Source organism: Anas acuta, chromosome 2, assembly GCF_963932015.1.
Source record: "Anas acuta chromosome 2, bAnaAcu1.1, whole genome shotgun sequence".
Taxonomy (NCBI): Eukaryota; Metazoa; Chordata; class Aves; order Anseriformes; family Anatidae; genus Anas; species Anas acuta.
Genome location: NC_088980.1, coordinates 15,602,375 through 15,618,225, shown reverse-complemented (window position 1 = coordinate 15,618,225; position 15,851 = coordinate 15,602,375). Strand labels below are relative to the sequence as shown.

The following is a 15,851-nucleotide window of genomic DNA, read 5'->3' as shown; positions in this document are numbered from 1 at the left end:
ATGAAAGTGTAAAAACCAACATGATCTATCCTTTCTACCCACCAGCTATGACTACATAGATAACAAGTATACACATAGCTCAAGATGTGAAGTATTGCATCACTTTCTCCTGCTAGGAAATTCAAGATGTGTCACAAAGAAGCACACAATTAGCAACGTACAGCCTTGCCTAGTATACAATACTGGGGAAATGAAATTGGAAATATCTTATGGCTATTGATTCCGTTTGTTGCAGGAAGCAACCACATTATGAGAAGGCAAGGGAAGAGCCACAAAACAGACAGTGCAAGTAGCCACAGGGAGGTCTAACTAAGGAGTTAACAGAAGGGTTAACTGAGGAGTCTCAAATAAAAAGGAAAAAAAAAGTCTTCCCTCTGAAATCAATTGCAAAGAAATAAATTGTCAGCGCAACATCATCTTTCCTCATAATGTTCTCTTTATTTGTTTTAACAAACAGCATGCCACAGAGTTGCAGCTGCTGGATAGCACTGTCTGACATCCTTCATAAATGTTACATGAAGTTTCGTCAGACCCTAAGTTTGGACAGTCTGCTGCGACTTTAGAGCTTTACAAAGCAAGAAACAAGATATTCTCAAAGCACATGGGAATAGCTTTTTTCGTCATTGTCCATAAAAATATAAATTTGAGCACAAGAACGTACCCAAGTTTTGTTCAGTCAGTGGTTACAATAGCAGCTTGTGAACTAGAACAGAAGGAAAGGGATAAAATACAGTTTTTACACACACAGTTAATTGAAAACAAAGTTAAAGTTTCTATCTTGGTAGGTCACAACCCACATCCTGCTGTAAGCACAAGTACTCTAACACTTGGGGAGAGAAGGAACAGACAGGTCTCTTCTGGGGAGAAGGGCATGGAAGAATACCAAGAAAAAAGTCCCTTCCAAGTTGTATTTTCCCCCCAGTACATCTTCCCTTCTCAGAGGTGACAAAGAACATAATCCCTCCAGTCAACAAAGATGAGAGGGGAGGAAGCAAGTCAGACCGGAGGCTGCAGTCAGGAGCTGTGAGGGCAGCAGTGGATGACTGAGGAGCACCCGCCCCGTGAGGGGCCGCCCGCCATGACAGGCTGAGTGCCACAGGCGGGAAGGAGAGCGCCCCGTGACAGCCATGGCAGGCCTCAGGGAGATTCATCCTGGGCTGCCTCGCCTCAGGGCTAACACCACAGCCACAGGGCCCGGCCATTACAAGTGAGCCGGGGGGGAGGCAGCAAAGCCTCCTCCAGCTTTATCTGCACGGGTATGAGCACAGGGATGAGGGAGTCACACCGGTTATATGCAATGCAGTGCAGAATTTGTGCGGCGCAAGTGATTCTGAACAATGTCATGGCAACCTGTCAAGAAAAGAAATTTGTATACAACACTGTTGTATATATTGAACAAGTTCAGAAAGATTTTGGGGAGTAGTATTTTTGGTTTTAATCAGGCAGTATGTTGCTAGAGTATTCCTTTACATAGTACCTTTGTTGCAGATATCTCAGCCCATAACCTGTACTAAAAAGGCAAGTGTGTCCTTCAGTCCATCAGGCTTCAAACTCTGATCTAGCCTATTTATAGCTATTCAAGCTGTAATAAAGGAATACACACAGCCTTTGGTATTGCTGCACCGCTATTCACATACTCCATCACAGCACTCCTCCAGCCAGCACCATTCCATCTCTGCTCTACCAGCAATAAATATTTACAGAGCCACACGGTGACTAGAGCAGCAAAGTTATTCAGCTGAATGATAATCCACGAAAGCAGGAGAAAGATGACATCTGCTTGTGCTAGCCACAGCCAGAAAACCTGTGTAACACTCTGCTCCTTAGCAGTGCCTTTCAACAGAACACAGGGACGCTACTTAGTTTAACTGGATGATCTAAAGATCATCCAGAAGCCGCAGGCAAACCATTTAAAAAGGGAACAATTAAAACTATTAATTAAATTCAAAAGTCATATGTAATTTCGGATTAAAGAGGGGTGCCAGTAAATTCTAATCAGGAACTCTGCTTACAAACAGAAGTTGAAGCCAGATAATACAACATCAAAAACCAACATAAGCAATAAGCTCAACCCCTCAGCTTTAAGGTTTCATTTACAAAACTTTTATCTGAGGGAGAACTACAATTCACTGAAACAGAGACTCAGAATACCCACGCCCATCTCCAGAACATCTTTGTACAGAAGTTCTCAACCTTCAAGAGTTTACAACAGAAAAGACAGGCAGAAAAATAAAACGTTTAAAAAAAAAAAAAAAGACTACTTCTCAACAATCTCTCAGCCATTTCAGCAGCAAGAATTACAATACATATTCTCTATATAACACTAAATGTGCACCCGGAGTGAAAAGGCTTTGCAAAGATTTCACATGGGAACTATTCCATGCCTCTGCTTGTACCTTTCACCTTTCTGTATGCTGTTTTCAGCACTCTCTCATTTTCCATTAAAGAGATTTTCAATGAGAATGATGACTGCAAAGTAGTTAAGATACTGAAATACCATGGAATTAGTTACAAACTGCTGCATTTTTTTACTGTTTTCTACAACTGACATTACCCACACTTATTTGATCACTTCTTTGTATTAACCTAACTCTTCCATAAAGTGGTGTACTGAACAGTTACCATCTTTCCCAAGAACTAGCTCAGAAGCCACACTAAGACTAAATTTAAAGTTATAAATGTAATCTAACACTACATTTTCCATCACTCACCATCACGAAAGTCTTTGAAACTCTTCATCATCAATTCTTACTATTCAGAAGAAGATTATATTGTTTAAAAGTATTGTGCTTTGGTATTAGAACAAAATCCATGTAAGGACAAAACCCATTTCTATCACTTTTAAATCAAACACCTCTGCAAGGGCACAGAAATATCAGCTGTTTGGGTACTAGATGTGCACAGACTTTACTTTCCTTTTTTAAGCACAAATGTCTACTATTCCAGAGAGCTGCCCATCTGACAAAAAAAAAGCGTTCTGCATTTTATTCTATCCAGTCATACGTTCCCTACTGTTTTGTCACACTGCTGTAAAACAAGCAAGACTTTCTTTAGAATTCTACAAAAGAACAGCACATTTATTTAACATACAAGCACTGGAACATTAAACAACTGTCTAGAAAGCAACTAGGTAAATATATACAGAATGCAATTGTTTATTCTCAGAGTTATGCAATGTGCAAGAAGAAGATTGGATCAAATATTCTCAAGTAGGGTTTTTGTTTATTACAAAGCAATTTGAGTTTGTTCTGCATCTGGAAGTTCCCAACTCAAAAACTGACAGAAGCACTGCCAATGGAGAACAAGCAAGTCTCCAGTATCGCCTACTGCTTTAAGTTTATGCAGCAGCCAGACAAAACATCAGTTCATTTTCCTGGTGCTGCTTTTCTGTGTAAGCGCTTACCGGCTGCGGAGATTCTGCCATTGTCAGAGCTGAAGGTGGTATTTTGTACTGCTTAAAAGAAAAGGCAGGTGGGAAAACTGGCACCAGAACTCATACTGCACACTAGGAACAGCACTTTTCTAGATGAAAAACAAAACTCACTTCCATATTATGATTGTTATTCCTCAAGCACCGCAGCTTGGGCTTCATTTGAGCTAGTAGGTAGCCCCACCAGAACAAAGGCATAGAGAGGTTTATGTGTGTAAGTTGATGCCTTGCAAGTTCCACTTTACCATGCTCCGCACTAAATTAATGTAAACCAGGGCAGAAAGTCAGAAGACCACGTTGGTACTTGCAGAAATCCAGCCATGCTGTAGATCTTGTTTAAATTCTGAAAGCACAAAACCACATATTCCAGGCAGCTCTGTACCTTACCCAGCCGAGCATTCATACACCAGTATTTGAACAAGCCAGCCAGCTAAATCCAGCTCGTCTCCCAGGTTATGCTTTCTTCCACAGCTGCCTTATATGAATTATTATTATTATTATTTTTTTAACAAAGGCCAGTCTGATTTACAGCAGGGAACCTCAGCAGATCGCAAGGGCTATAGGCAGTGTTGGTGGGACATGGCATCTTCTCATCGTCAGACACCCAAATCCAGAACTGCTCATTGAGACAGAGAGGGACAACTATCTGCTAGCTGACTTAATAGCTGTTGCATATTAAAAATATTAACAGAGCTGCTCAAAAACAGGGGCCTTAGAAATTCAAGCTATCCAGACCTGCTAGCATAGGATAGGAAGAAAAAAAAGTAATCCTTAAAGGATCTGAACAGACAATGTTCATGTTCAGGGTAATTGATACAACTTTCTAACCAGCCTGAAACGTTTTCCTAAATTCTAACAGCAGTTATTGGAATTACATAAAAATAATTGTTTAAATGCTTTACAGAATACCACAGATAACTTCTAATGACAAGGAACTACAAGTTTTATTCTTCACCTCATTATAATGGGTATATTTCAGCATATTCTAATTTAATTAATGAAGTTTTTTTAAAAAAGTTATTATGCAAAATAAATCTGAGGGTCACAAAAACAGTAACAAACATTTATTTAGAATTTTACTATTTGTCCGAGGTAGTTTAATGCTGAAGATTTACCACCAACTTTTCAACTGGGTGGCAATATAGACAAAAATACTAAGACTTCCAGATGACACACACACACACACTATCTACTGAAACAGACACAAAAAATTGTTGTCTCCATTTAAAGTTACGGCAATTTCCACAGAAATCTCTACAGTAAAACAGAAGGATCTCTTTACAAGATCTTTACTACTCAGAATTAATCAAAGCAAAACAGTCATCCTAGTGATAATCCCCTTTAGCACTTGACAGTTTATGCAATAGTCAATTACTAAAGAGGATGAAAGACAGAACAATCTTTGCAAATGGGTCACTGTCTATATTTATAATGATTAAAAACAGCCTGCGACTAAAAGTAACTTTTAATGAGCATAAGAAGTAACACTAAGTCAGAGCAAGTATTTTACTCATACACGTACATAATCACATATATAATCCATGGCTCTTATGACACAGGAGGAAGTTACACTCATGCTCATCACAAAAAGTATTGCAGGTAGGTTATACATTAGCATTGCTGAAAGCAGATTAATTTCTGTCTGCAGCTATTTTACTCCAAAGTACCACCTTTATATAAAAGATAACACTTAATCATCCTTGGCACGATCTCAGAACTCAACCAACTCCTCCCTTTCTGCACACCCTCCCTCAAAACCTGTGAGTAGATTTTACTTGCAAACACTGACCCAAAGTCTTCTAAACCACTTTTACGTTTTTTCCACTTTTGCTTCAACTCTCCCTTCCTAAGAAAGCAGGTGTGCCTAAACACGTGGGTTTTGGCTTTCCCCCCCACACCTACACAATTATTCTGGCTCTACTACACATCACTAATCTTTCAGCTGCTCCTCTCAAGTATTGTGCCTCCTCTGCTACAAATTTCTCCTCTCAGTTTCCTTCTTTCCCACTGCTAGCATCTCAATTGATTATTTTCTGTGCTTTCCATAGGACCAGCACATCATACCTGACACCACTGTCCTAAAATTCTGTTGAAAACATTCATGGATTCTCAGATGTAAGCACAATCAGCGTGCCAGTGATCCCATCTGTGCAATCCTGATCCACCTCATTCAATACCAGTTCTACTGGCAGGTACTATCTCCACCAGATTTAAATCTGGTTAAATTGGAACATTTCCTCTCAAGCCCTGCTTTCTCTAATTACCTCCAGCCTTCCTACAGTTCAGGTCCATACGCAAACATCTGATCCTTAGCACACCTTATGCATCTGAGTTACACCCAGCACTTGGAATTTCTTTATACAAAGAGCCAGAAGTATTCATTACCCTTTCCTTTTTTCCCCTCCCTCTTGATCAGATCATTTTGCCCTCATCTTCATTAACTAATTCTTCTGCTCACATTGTCACCTCCCTAACCTCCATTTCATACCACATCTCAAAAAGTCCTTCCTTTACACAGTACATCGGAGACTGAATCTTCCAACATTGCTGCAGCCAGCAACTGTACGAGCTGGAGGCTGTTCAGCCACAGAAGCTGTACTTCTTTACTGGAAAGAAGTAGGATAATCTTCAGAAAATAGCGTACCCACCTCTTGGAAGTATTTCACCGTACAAGCACTCCTCTGCATCTCGTGTATTCATACTCAGGATACTGAAAAAATACTGCAGGTTGGGATAGGGACAAAAAATTACCGTCACCTCAAACAAACCCATTCCTCATTTCCGTGGCTGGCTGTAAACCATACCACTGGGCTGGGTAAGTTCAAAGGTTCCCTCTCCAAACCAACTTGACCACTAAAGCACAGCCCTTAATTCTCAGGCTACCTCAGTACCAGCTCTGTGCTGACATCAGTGATAACTCCCCGTCCAGCCAGACTCTTAAATCATGAGTCTAGGAAGAAATAAAAAGTCACCCACGCAGAGATCCTATCAAGGCCAGTCTAGTCTCTAACCTTACAAATTTAAGAGAAAACACCTGCAGCTTGAAGCTCATCGCAATACAGACAGCATAAAATTGAATTCCACAGCAGGCAGAGGGAAGGAAGAGCCACAGCCGGACTGTCTTGGGAAGTGAAATCCTGTTTGTGTGCGAAAGCAGGGAACTTGATGTTCTCACTACAGACTAAAAAGCAGTAAAAACAGCTTTCTAAGCCATTAATTTCGGCACAGCTGATTTGTACTTAACAATGCTCATTATTGAAAGAATTATAAAAAAAAAAAATGGGTCTGTTCCAGAGAAGGCTGGCACTCAGAGAATCTAGACTGAGCTGCAGTGACATCAGCTCTACTACTGCTTTAATCCCTATGGCTACGAAATGTCAAATATTTTTATTGTATTGAAGGAGCCCATGATTCCACATTAGATGAAATTCCTTCACAGTTTTAAAATAAGACAACTGCGAGGCATACTGAGCACCCGCTCTCTTGATGTCCGAGGCTGCGATTAGGACAAGTTCCACAGCAGCACACGTCAAACACCACCATGATTTTCCCTACAGCTGAAACATCACATTTTTAAGATACAGAATATTAAGCACTGTCAAACCTTCCATTTTCAGACCTTCCTTACAACCCCATGACGTCTACACACACGTGCATATTTGTTCCACCGAAGTTCACACTTCTAGTGGTGAGGCAGTGGGGTGTGGGATGGAGGAGAAAGGTGAAAAGATTGTGTCACTCTATCAGTACCACAAAGTTGCACAAAAACCGAACAGCAGGCCTGCATGTTAATTACTGTGTGGCAGAAGACACTCATGTAACATCAATTTCATCTACTTTAACTAGAAAAGGCAATGCTTATTCAACACAGTAGAGGAAACTGTCTTGAGACACAACATAACCATAAAGCGTGATAAACTACTTAGAGTAAAATATCCTTTCAAACCATCCCTTAGTATTTTGTCATTCATTCAGCAATCAATTAAGCCAACAGCAGATGAGCCACCGCACGTTTCTAAAGTAAATATCTAACAGTTATCTTATCCTTAGTTCTAAGCAGCTGGTATCAGCTACCGTGAACCAGGACGTTGGTTTTCTCCACTTCATTTATAACAATCTTTACATTAATGAAGTACAAAATAAAACTAAAAGCATGAAGAAATAAAATTCAGTAATCCCATTTGTTCCGTATTATCCACATTAAAAAAAAAAAAAAAACAGTGAAAGGAAAATTGTTAGAAAAGGTAACAGATACCAGAGGCATGAAATCACCTAACTAGAGAAACTTGGACTTGCAAGAAAGAGGTAAAGAATAGTGTGATATTTAAGAATTCCTGATTCTAGGTATTCCAATAAATATCAATATATTACATAATAATATATATTAAGAGTTCATGACTATGTAAATCACCCAATCTATCTTGTATCTTTAAGACCTTTCTATACTCACTCATATTAACTAAGCAGCTTTGTACGAATTGTGTCTTATTAGCAAACCAGTGCTGATGCACAACTCTCCAAAGTAATATTTTCATTTTTGAAGGTAGCATCGGCTTTCATCTGAATACCACCCTTAACTGAGTCCTGAATGTGGCAAGTGAGTGGCTGACAAATGGGATTTATTATAGTGGTTGGTTTGTGTACAGGCAACAATAAAGCATAAGGAAGTTTAAGAGCGGGGAGTTTTTTAATCTGAGAATTTTAAATTGTTTTAAAATCTCTGTATATTGGGGATTAAAATCTTTGCATTATGCAAATACATAGATACGCACATGTACACACACATCAATACTTCAAGAACAAATCTGGAATCACAACAGACCAGTTAGCTTGGTTACCCATACCAGAAGTATGACCTAACTATCTAAATCGGTGTTAATTTTTTTTTAAAGGGGGGGGGGGGGGGGGGGGGGGGCAAGGAGGTGTTAAAAAAAGGAAAAAAAAGTAGAAGAAATGACTTCCATTTTACTAAAGAAAACGGAAATCAATGCTCAGTTTTAGCCTGAAGTGGGAGTACATCATTCCTGAGATTCTTCCATACTAATTAACAAAACTCACATGTTTTGAGTTTTAATCCAGTGTAAAGTTGTGGGAAGCAGAACTGGCAAGGCTGACTCATTACAAGTCTACAAATAAAATAATCAAGCCAGAAATTAAACTCCATACAAATCTAAGTGTACCATTTTTAAGCTATTAAACCCTCTAGTACGTCAATTCACAGCTCTTTCACTATCTACGCACAGATTTAGAAAAAGCTGACGATAACTAGCACTATTATCTTCCTCTGCTTTCACAAGTCCAAGCGAGTTACTGCAACAGGCTCGCTTCCTCTGGAAGAGAATAATTTAAATTAAGAGTCATCTCAAAACAAACTTAATAAAGAAGAGCTGTTTCTGTAACATTCGATTGTGTGAATTGTAAATGGAATTAATCCCCAAACCAAAGCACTTCTGCAAGTAACAGAACCACGTACGCCAACTGTTCAGACTTCAACAGCTAGTTCATGCTGAGACAAGACAGTTTGACATAATCTCAAATTATTACTGAAAAATAAAAAAATCAAAACAGTAACAAACCATTATGGTAACAAGGAAAAATGAAGAAGAAGGAAAAAAAACACATCTACAGAAACCTTTTTTTAAGCTTACCTGCACTTGTTCTGTGGAGCTACTACTGAGTTCATCTCCAGATTCTGAATCTTGATGAATTTTTTCTGAGCCTTCTCCTGCTGAATCACAAGATTGTTCATGCAAAAAGCTGGTCTTCTCTATTTCCAAGAACTCTGGGCACGGGAAATGACCCATGGAGATGGTTCTATACTGATTGGAAATCTTGGGAGATTGCAACTCGTTGTTAAGTTTTCCATTGTTTTGAGTAAGGTCCAGACTCAAACCAAGCGTTTGACCAGGGCTACTGTTTGGTCCCAGATTTTGATTGGCATCTCGAACTAAGCAAGACACTTGAACTGGAGAAGATTTTCCAAAACTAGAAAGCTCTGGTGACTTATTCACATTTTCTGTCGACCTCTGTAATCCATGCGTCAACTTTAAAGCATTATTTGACAGCATTCCTGCTTGCTTAACAGGTGGCATCAGTGCTTTTCGTGGTATTTCCTTCACATACTGTGCTGGCACATAAAAAGGTTTGGAATTTTCATCCCTTTTGACTTGCCACCAGTCATCATTAGTTTTCTTCACTAAGATGTATTTCTCTCCTTGCTTAATCACAATTTTCTTGTCCTTGGCCTCGTACTCGTAGTCATACTCCACTTCAATGTACAATTGTCCTGGAAGGATCTTCCCACCCTTATCAGCCATCTCTCTTTGAAAAGATTTCACCTTTTCCGGCAAACAGTAAGCGACATTCTGCTTCAGAAGTGTTATTTTCCTGTTAATAATCAGAGCTGCAAGGAAAAAAAAAAAGTTATATCTACATAATGAAGTAATTGTCCAAGAGCACTTTAGAAGAAAATAATTTCAAAAATAACCCTGCATATTCAAATTATGTCAACTCAGACAAAGAAATTGATGAAAAAAGCAAGATTTTTCAGGTACCTTTCACAGCAATAAAACACCACTGATTTAACCCTCATATTCACACAAGCCTCTTGCTACCAAGTTAGGCGTTAACCCTGTTGCTTCTATCACTAAACAAGGTTAACCAACACTGGGGGGACTAGCCTGAGTCTCTCTCTTGCTTATATACAGGCTTAATTTCTTATGAAAGTGCATCACTATTCTGGATTTAATATATTTAAAAGAAAAAGATTGTGGTTTGCTTATTTTGAGCTGTCCTTCAGTTCACAAGTCCCCTCAGAGTGCTCAGAATTCCTTACAAAATCCTTTAATTCCTCCTCCAATGCTACACACCAGTCACCAAGTTCAGCATGGGCTGGCAATCCCTGCCCCACGTGTTGCACGCTGTACACAGGCTCTGCTGACCTCCACCTCAGTGCCAAAACTGATCCCCAAACCTCCTGCAACCTCTGCCACCTGAGGATGCAGGTCATTGCCTCTACATCTAGCCAGTCTTTAAAAATGCTCATAACAGTAATTTATACAAGTAAATAACTGCAACATACTACTGTAATGTTAAAACAGTTTCAGATTAAAAGAAATATTTAAAGTTTCCAAGATACTCTGGTTTTAGTGGTTTAAATTCCACATATTTGCTTTGCTCTTAAAAAAAAAGCGTTTAGTTTTAATTACTTTTACAGCGTTTAGTTTTAATTTACTTCACAGAAAACCTGATATAACCAGGAGTGATATGTGCTAAAACAAAGACCAAAAACAATAATGAAAAAGGATTATGAAGCAAAACCAAAAATAAATAATAAAAGGATACTATGTGAAAATTTTGAAAAGGACTTTTTAGCATCCTTTAGTCTAGACAACGAAAACTGTACCATATCCATGGACTACATTTTTTCCTCTAGTTAATCGTGTTAACATCGAGGTCATGATTCATGAGTTGGCAAACATCAATCTTAACAACTTTCACTGCGCTGTGCTCATTTTAAGATACAGTCTCCTCCTAATCTTGGGGAAAAAAAATGAAGCATAGCAGTAAATGGGGAAGACCTCTAACATTCAAATAAGAGTTTAGGAGAATTCAATAAAATGCTGCCATTTTAACCCCAAAGATTAACAAATAAGTCTACAAAAGTCCCGCATGTTTCGTGAATGAGAAAAACAATTCCAAAACTCGCTGCTCTGCAAGTTGAGACTTCATGATGAGATTTGGAGTGTTTACCCTGAAACACAGCGGAACTAATGCAATTCCATGCAGGCCCACAGATGCAGGCTGTAAGAGGGACTAAGTGCACAAACAACAAAAGGGACTTCTGGGGAGAGTTGAAGCAGAAACCCCTAGCAGTTCCTCAATTTTTCTTTCACCATTTCTGCTATTTGAGCCGATCCTCAACTACGTTGCGTTTCCCACTTCACTCAATAGAGACAACCCTAAAAAGCTCAAGTACGAAGCTTAGAAAGAACAATCTGTGTTTCAACCATGTCTTTCCTTCTCCCACAGTCCATCATCAACACCCAGAACGCACTTCCTACGGGTAGCTTTAAAGCCCCAATTGCTTACCAGCCTCCAAATGGAGTCACAAGATCAGGCTTGCAATTTTATTGCAGGACTTGGCAGAAAGAAAGATGGTACCACATTCAAACAGAGCTGACGAGAGGGACACACAGCAGTAGAAAAGAATGCTCGGATTGTCTGGGGTTTTGTGTGCGCGTTTTGTTTTTTTTCCTTTTACTCTCTCCCCCATAAAACAGCACACTGACATTTGCAGCACCCCGGTCTATTTACAGGCTGGGTACAGAACAGCCTACCTGCTGCTCAACATAAATCGGTATTTTTAAGTGCACTTCTGCAGTTGTTTAGCAACTCCAGCAGCAGGTAAACATACCCACTCGCTTCGTAGCTTTGGAAACTCTCGCACAAAAACATTATTTTCCTCCTCGTTACTAAATCTGACTCCTCCCAACACTTCTTCAGCATTGCTACCAATCCCTGTCACAGCTTCAAGGTCATATACTAGAAAAATAGAAGCGATTCCTAGTTACAGTCTACCATTAAGTTATGCTGCCTTGGATATTAAAATGTAAGAAGACAACCCACTCACACTGGTTTTACTTCTCCCAAAAGCTCGTGGTTTCCCACAGGGCTCCCAAATGTTTAAAAGCTTGGAATTTTCATTCTCTTGCCTGTTTCATATAACTATTTAGTGAGAATGCATGCTTACTGTTTATTTTTTTCAAGATAGATAGGCTCAATATAAGTTGTATTTTACACTTCAAAAAAGTTAATAGAATTTTAAGAAATAGGAGTTAAATAAAAAATGCAAGAGCTACAAAAATAGCCCTACTCAATTCTGAAGTCAGTTCTGTAACCCCATGCCTTTTCCAAAAAGAAAAAAAAAAAAAGGCAGAGTTTTTTGTTCTTTCAGCTGAGCTGCAAAATTATCAAGTCAATAGCAAGCATTTTGTAACACTGAACATAGGATGAAAAGAGACAGGCTGTATTCTGCGGCTGGCCAGCACACTGAAACAGATTTATAAATAGCTCACATCATCGGGATCAAGCGAGGCTCTACTTCTCCACCTCCCCCAAGAGAAACACCTATGGTATAGGTGGGAAATCCTTCTCACCGAGTTTAATTAATAAATATTGACTTAAGCCTCTAAGTCCGCAAACAACTAGCACTGCCTTGATTTCACGGATCCAAACGCAGGAAGTTTTACTTAATTTTTTTTCACGCAGCTGTTGCACCACAGGAGACAGGACTGCCTCAACCCTGTGCATAGCCCCGGGGACAGCTTCTGGTGACATCCTCTGAGGACGCACCCGCCTGCCTGCCTCGTGGTGCTTCGCTTACAGAGCCCTGGGAGCCTGGGCTGAGCCTCTACAGCAAAGGGCACAGAAGAATTCAGACCTGAGAGCACAGCAGTGACATCTGGAGCACGTGAGTTTGTTGCTACTGGGCAGCCACGGAAGCGACACGGCAGGTCAGGCCTCACAGCCCCTGAGCTGTTTGCTCAAGCATTACCTGTAAGGCTGGATGACACCCACGTCGGTACAGAAGGCTGAGGAATCCTAATTAGAGAATGATAGGCATGAAAAAGCCATCGACTGCCACAGAGGACATCCGTAAGCTTTAATACCTTAAATAAAGTCTTAATACCTGGTGAACAGATTAATAACAATGAATGCCCCCACCTGAAAACAAAAACAAGAAAACTTTTTCCAGGAATGCCAAAGATCAGATTCAGGCCACATTTTCCATCTGGCAAGTGAAACCTGAATGCTACAGGTAACGAATTTAAGGTGGGCCACATCCCCATGTAGAAATACACCCTGCCACTTAACACAGCACTCGGGCTGCCACAAAGACCAAGCATGTTCACAATTACACCTGTGTCTACGTCCCCACATAGACAGGGCCAATGGTTACGAGTTCCCTCACTCAACACCATGGCACAGATCTCTTCGGGCTCCCATTCCTAATGTGAACCGTTCCCAGCTGTTTCTCAGCAAAGACCAAGCAAGGTGAGTAACCCACTATGTTCGCCGAGATCAGCTCTGCCCTGCCAGCACCCAGCCCTGACACCCCTCAGCACAAGCACACAGCAGCTCTGCAGACAGCCTCTGAGCCCAGCTGGAACTGGGGCGTTTCTCACCAAACCAGGATCTTTTCTCACCAAACCCAAGCAGCTGCAATTGCAAATTCATTTCTGCTTGGAGTGGTTTGTTCTAGGCATCTTGGCATTTGTTTAGGAGGAGGCCTTTCCTAGGGCAACTGAAACCCTGCAGTTATCTGCCTGAAACACTCACTCTTAACTGCAGAAAGATGTTCACTAATTTCATCCTGAAGCACGTGCAAATGGACCTGAAAGAAGCACAGCCTCAGCACACACACACAAATAGAAGCACACAGATCCGACCCTGTACAACGTGTAAGATTATGTCATCCCTAACTTCAGCACTACCCCAGGACTCAAGACAAAAATAAAAATCAGGAGGTACGCAATATAAGTTTCCTACCTCTCACTAAGTTATTACACACAGAGGAATTTCTTCTGATCTTCGAAAGCCAAGTAATTACAGAAAAGCCTTTTTGGTATATCTCAAGTCTTTCTCTTCTGTATTTGTCTTGGGGGAGACTTACTCACCACAACTATGTAATCACTTACTTTATAATACAAACACAGCAAATTACTAAATGCAAAACACTGAGGATATTAACTGATCTCCTTAAAATTCTTCCTGTGACCTTGTTCATGATGTCCTACAAAGGAGCAGCAGTTGACTCGCGCCATCTTTTTCCATTTTCAGCATCAAACTTCACCCACTGAATGAACCCTTCTGGGGTGCTGCTGCAGAAATAAACCCAATTACTGAGGCTAAATTGAGATAAATTATTTTTGGTTTGGGCCAGATGAGATAAACTGGCTGCAGTTCACTAGATTCTGTGCTTCTGCTTCTCCACTGGCAGCTTTCTCAGCACTTTTGGATGTATCACACGATGGTTTCTGGGCAGAACAACCCCACAGCAGCCCTGTCTGTCCCGATCTCTCCCCGCTAATGCTGCTTTTCTCCTGGGGACCCCTTCCAGCCACCTCCTCGGTGGACCTGGTGGGTCAGAGGAGCAGCCAGCACCCAACCAGTGCCTGCAAAAACTGCTGCCTGCAAAGCCTGCGCTTGCGGCCCGCTGAAATCGTATAAAAATAGATGCCAAATGCAAATGTGACCAACAAACACAGACAAAACATGCACAACGTGCAGGCTCCTGAAGACGAGCTCGCTCCTGCGCTGCCTCCTCGCAGGGCTACCTACCGCCAGGTTAGAAATCAAGCACAAGCGCAACGCGAAGCCGCTTCCCCGAGCTCGGACTTCCTTAAAAATTAAAAGGCTTAATAAGTAACCATTTAACAATCGCCTACTGACTCAGAGCCCTGCACAAGCCCTGGATTTCAGGCAGCTGCCCAGGGCCACTGCTGGGGCTCCTGCAGCACCCCCCAACACCCCACCTGCCCTCACCGTGCGCCTCGCTCCGGGCTCGCCCCCCGCCTCCAAACGGCTCCAAAACCCTGCCGGGAGAGGGGCGAAAACCCCAAAAACCCCAAAACGGAGAGGGGGTGAGGAAGGGTAAAAAGGGGGTGGGGGGGAGCCGGGGAGAGGCAGCGCCGCGCTCCCTTTGTTTGCAGCCCGGCTGCGGCTGGCGCAGGTGAGGGGAGGCAGCGCCCGGCGGCTCGGCACAGCCCGGTACAGCCCCGTAGGGCTCGGTACCACCCGGTAGGGCTCGGTTGGGCTGAACACGGCTGGGTTCGGCCCGGCCCGGTTGGGCACGGCCCCGCAGCGCCCAGGTGCGCCTCCCCGCTGCCTCCCCGCTGCCTCCCCGCTGCCTCCCCGCGGCCCGGAGCCGCCTCCCCGGGATGGCGGCGACGGCGGCGAGGGGCGACGCCGTGCCCCGAGCCCTCCCGGCGGCGGCGGCGGCACCTCCCCACCTTCCTCCACCACCTCCTCGTCGTCGTCGTCCTCGCCCCGCAGCCCCTCACCTGCCTCAGGGTGGCGGCGGGCCCCGATCCGGCGGCTCCGCTCCGCTCCGTGCCCTCCCCTCCCGTCCCGACCCGTCCCGGCCCGCCCCGCTGCCCGCCCCGCCCCGCTCCCGGTCCCGGCCCCGCCGCCCGCCCCGCCCCGCGTCACGTGCCGGGGGCGGGCGGGCCCCGGGACGCCGCTGGGGCCTGGCCCGGGGCAGCGCGGGAGGGAGCGGGAGGGGGGGGCGGGCGCGGCCTGAGCATGGCGGCCGTGAGGAGAGGTGGGGGGGGAAGGGGGTGTTCGTGAGGGGGCACCTGTGGGAAAGAAACGCGGTGTTTGGTGTGAAATAATAAAATTATGCATCCCTGCTTGTTCA

At 42.7% G+C, this 15,851-nt stretch overlaps 1 protein-coding gene across 13 annotated transcripts in view; it reads right to left on the bottom strand.

The window, feature by feature from the left end:
* The window catches only part of ARHGAP12 (Rho GTPase activating protein 12), a 77,771-nt gene extending 62,152 nt beyond the window's left edge, over positions 1-15,619 (bottom strand). For 11 of the 13 annotated variants that reach the window (XR_011093692.1, XM_068673573.1, XM_068673576.1 and 8 more), the window contains exons 1-2: positions 15,496-15,619; positions 9,079-9,833 (exon numbers count right to left, since the gene is read on the bottom strand). Coding sequence is in view for 12 of the 13 variants with exons in the window: in XM_068673573.1 (XP_068529674.1) it covers positions 9,079-9,747 (669 nt within the window). In the remaining variant the exon portion in view is untranslated. Of the gene's footprint in view, positions 1-9,078; positions 9,834-14,773; positions 14,834-15,495 lie in introns of those variants that run through there. The other 2 variants (XM_068673574.1, XM_068673575.1) reach the window with 2 other exon arrangements.
* Positions 15,620-15,851: the final 232 nt, after the last annotated feature.